The following is a 4,249-nucleotide window of genomic DNA, read 5'->3' on the forward strand; positions in this document are numbered from 1 at the left end:
CAAATTATTTAACTTCTTTAATTCTTGATTTATTCATCTGTAAATGGAACATTTTCTTAGTAGACCTACTCAGCTTACAGAGTTGTGGTGAATATTTAATAAAAAAATCAATGTAAAGAACTTAGCACTTGCATGCAACTGCAACATAGTAAGCCCTCAATAAACACTCGCTGTTAAAAGTGTTATCCCAAAACTTTCTTCATTGTGGCTTATGCCCAATCAGCTCCACTATAAACAGCCTTGTTAAGGACACTTACCTTTGCATTGCTTAATTCAGTGGACACCCCTGCATGACTTCAGCAGCATTTATGGCAAACAACTAATTTTTCCTTGTTGAGAAGTAAAAACTGGGAAGTTTTCAGAAAGATCTGAGGAAGAGCTAATTACTTAAAGGATAAAATTTTGGATCAGGTGCTGGAAGTAGAGTGTGGCATCTCTCTCTCTGGAACACTAAAACATGATCAGCTAAACCATCGCATGCATATTGAACATTTAACTGCCCAAAGACAGAGGCTCAGCTAGATGTTCTCTGAAGGTTTCTTTTTGCCTTTAAAGTTTGTGATTTTTCCAAATTAGTGAATGATATCAGCTACTATTTGTGCAGCAATAGCTAAAATACAGATATGGGCATTTTACATATGTCCTTGTAATCCTCACAAAAATCCTATAAAGTGGGTATTCTCCACATTTTAAAATTGATGAAATAATCTTAGAAAAGCACAGATAACAGTCATGAAGATACTGAGTGGTAAATTCAAAATATTTCTTTTTTAATTTATTCACTCATTCTTGTATAAATACAACCAATATTTATGAACACCTACTATGTGCTGGGCACTGTCTTTAACACTGGTGTATTGCACTGAACATAGTAGATAAAATCAATGCCCTTGTGGAGCTTGTATTTTGGTAAGCAGAAAATCAGACAAAGACTATCTGGTTCCAAGGCTTGATTCACTTCTATAATATGGTACAATGTCCTCTGACTGGATTTTGTGTCATGTTACCATTTTACGGTGAAGTCGAATTTTTCCCGTTTTAGACACAGCAAAATCATGCACCAAGGAAACCAAACTATCTCCGAATTTTTCCTCCTGGGACTCACAGTGGTGTCTGAACAGCAGCAGCACATCTTTATGCTGTTTCTGTGCATGTATCTGGTTACCATAGTGGAAAACTTACTTATCATCCTGGCTATTATCAATGACGCTCACCTCCACAGCCCCATGTACTTCTTCCTTGGCAATCTATCCTTCACTGACATCTGCTTCACAACCACTACCATCCCAAAAATGTTGGCAGACATCCAAAGCCAGAGCCTAATCATCTCTTTTGTAGGGTGCCTTACACAAATGTACTTTTTTATGTTGCTGGTGGACCTGGACAATTTCTTCTTGGCAGCCATGGCATATGACCTGAACATTACCATCTGTCACCCATTACACTATGCTGCATTACTGAGTCCCAAGGGTTGTGTCCTGCTGGTAGTGACTCCATGGGTTGTCTCTAATCTTGTTTCAGTACTGCATCTCAGTCTTCTGGGCCTCCTGAATTTCTGTGATCAGAGAGAAATCCCACACTTCTTCTGTGACCTGGAAACCATGTTAAGGCTTGCTTGTTTAGACACCCAGATCAATGATTTGACAATCCTAGTCATTGGGGGATCAGTTATCTTCATCCCATTCACCTTCATTTTTGTCTCCTATTCCCTTATTGGTTGCACTGTACTTAGGATTCCTTCAGCCAAGGGGAAGTGGAAAACATTCTCCACTTGTGGCTCCCATTTCTTAGCTGTGGCCCTCTTCTATGGATCCATTGTTGGGGTCTACTTTCCTCCGTCTTCTGCCTACTCAGCAGAAAGGGATAAGGTGGCTGCCATCATGTATACGGTTGTAACTCCCATGATGAAGTCCTTCCGCTATAGTCTAAGGAACAAGGACATGAAAGGAGCACTGAGGAGACTACTCACCAGGGAAATCTATTTCTGGGGATGGTGATCCCTGCCATAAGAAATACCTGTATCAACTTCTTAGACTTAGATGAGCACAGAGAGGATCCAAAGCCTCAGGCTACTGTGCCACCATGGTAGTTTCTTCCCCATCCATTTCCTGCCCCAAATACAGGTCCAAGACTCTAGATCAGACTCATCTCTCCATAAAAATAATACCAAAATGAAACAAAACAAAAATGCTCCTTTACTCCACAGTCCTTCATAATTTACAGAGTTTTACCTGAATAAGCTTATGGCTGTGTAGTCAGTACTTACTAATTGGTCTCTAATTTTTGGTTGGTGCCTCCTTTCCCCCTCTACCAAACCCTACATGCTAGATCACTGATAGGAAGGAAGGGAGGAAAAGAGGAAGGAAGGAAGAAAACATTGATGACAATAGTTCAAAATATCTTACAGATAATACCATTTTGAAATTCACAACTTCCAAACAATGACTTGATTCACACTAATATTTTGGGGTGAATACTGTATCATTCTCATGTACTAGGCAAGAAAAAAGATGCAGTCATAGAAGATAAACAAACTAAGGCAAAAACTATCATGTCATTTGTCCTGCTCTGAGCCCTACAGAGGCTCCCCAGCAAAGCTTAAGTTCTTCAGCATCTAAGATCCTCTACCACCTGCACTCACCTACATTTACAGAAGTAAGAATCATCATTCACTACCTGCTCACCATCTTTTGAACACCCTACATCCCAGGTACACTGGACACTTTGTCATTCTTTGGGCAGTATATGGATTTGCATGACTCTTGTCTTTGTACATGTTACATCCTCTCCTTGGAATATCTGTTCCATTCTCTCTTCCTACAGACATTTGACACTTTTTAAGGCTCCATCTCAGGTCTTACACTCTCTGTGAATTATTTCATAATTCTTACACCTTTCTAGGTAAAATTATTCCCTTCTCTCCTCTAGGATCCTGTAGCACTTTATTTTACTATTGTATCACTTATCACAATTAATTATAATTATATTTGTCAGTGTTATCCAAGATGATCTGATCTCTTTACAGTGTACAGGAACTATGTTTTATTAGTCTCTGTAGCTCTAGCCTAGTATAATGCCTGAAACAGGGTAGGTATTCAGTAAACCAAATTGAATAAAACAATTGTCATCTCTCAAAACAGAAAATTTATTTTTAGTTTATCTTCTGCTGACTTGTTGAGTAATACTAGATGACTCAATTAATCTCTCTGAGCTTAGTGTCCCATTGATACAATTCATGAAACAGTATACTAACTTTTGCCTCCTAGCTACCCCCATTGATGATATAGAACATGTTAGAGGTTAAAACTTTCTGAGACAGAAGGCTGTTAAAGTGCCACAGTGGGTGGGTGCCAGGAGTCCAAAATTAATCAAGAGAAACATAAAGAAAATCAGGTATTCAACATACACAAGAATATGAGGATTTGAGGTGTGGTTATGAAACTTAAGACATGATACCTGGGCTCTTTTATTCTGTATCTGTGTAATATCCTAACCTTTGATCATGGAGGAAACTTCAGGCTTTTCATGCATCTGATACTGCTAAAACATATTCCAGTTATACTGTCTGGTTGAATGAACCTAGCTCTTTGTTCCGCCTTCAGGGTTGGGTTTGTGGCTTTGCTGTGACACCACAATAGTTCAGTCAGTGCACTCAAAGTGTAGTTTGCCGACCTATGCTAATCTCAAAACTATTTGTTACTGGTCAGCAGAGGGATTGAGGTGAGATAAGTTTAGAAACTGAGACAAACTATTAGAAATATAGAGCAATTTCACATTGCTATGAAGTTTTTGTTTTATTTTACAAAAGTATCAGTTTACAAAAATTTGGAAATTAAAAAGTCTAGAAGCACTAGATGCTTCCCTGTCTTCTCCTCCTCCTTCTACTTCTTTTTCTTCTTCTCCTTCTTATACTCCCCTTCCTCCTTTCCCTCCCCAATTTCTCCTTCTCCTTCATCATGTTCAACATAAAATCTTAAGCAGGACTCTGTATGATGAATACCTTTTTAACCAATACCATCAGGGACTGATATTGGATATTTAATTTAAAGCATCAATTAAAACATTTCTAAAGTATACAAACAGCTCATACAGCTTAATATAAAAAGAAACAAACAACTCAATCAAAACATGGGAAGAAGACCTAAATAGATATTTCTCCAGAGAAGACATACAGATGGCCAACGGGCACATGAAAAGATGCTCAACATCACTAATTATTAGAGAAATGCAAATCAAACCTACAATGAGG

The 4,249-nt window shown here is 38.3% G+C and overlaps 1 protein-coding gene across 1 annotated transcript; it reads left to right on the forward strand.

Moving 5' to 3' along the window:
- Positions 1-1,055: 1,055 nt before the first annotated feature.
- LOC136142250 (olfactory receptor 1f45-like) lies at positions 1,056-1,997 on the forward strand. The gene has a single exon (XM_065900260.1). It carries the CDS (start codon positions 1,056-1,058, stop codon positions 1,995-1,997), a length of 942 nt encoding a protein of 313 aa, XP_065756332.1.
- The last annotated feature ends 2,252 nt before the right edge of the window (positions 1,998-4,249 follow it).

Source organism: Phocoena phocoena, chromosome X (assembly GCF_963924675.1).
Source record: "Phocoena phocoena chromosome X, mPhoPho1.1, whole genome shotgun sequence".
In the NCBI taxonomy this organism is placed as follows: domain Eukaryota; kingdom Metazoa; phylum Chordata; class Mammalia; order Artiodactyla; family Phocoenidae; genus Phocoena; species Phocoena phocoena.

Coding starts and splice junctions, on each gene's coding strand:
- LOC136142250 (XM_065900260.1), top strand. CDS start 1,056: ATGCACCAAGGAAACCAAACTATCTCCGAATTTTTCCTCCTGGGACTC.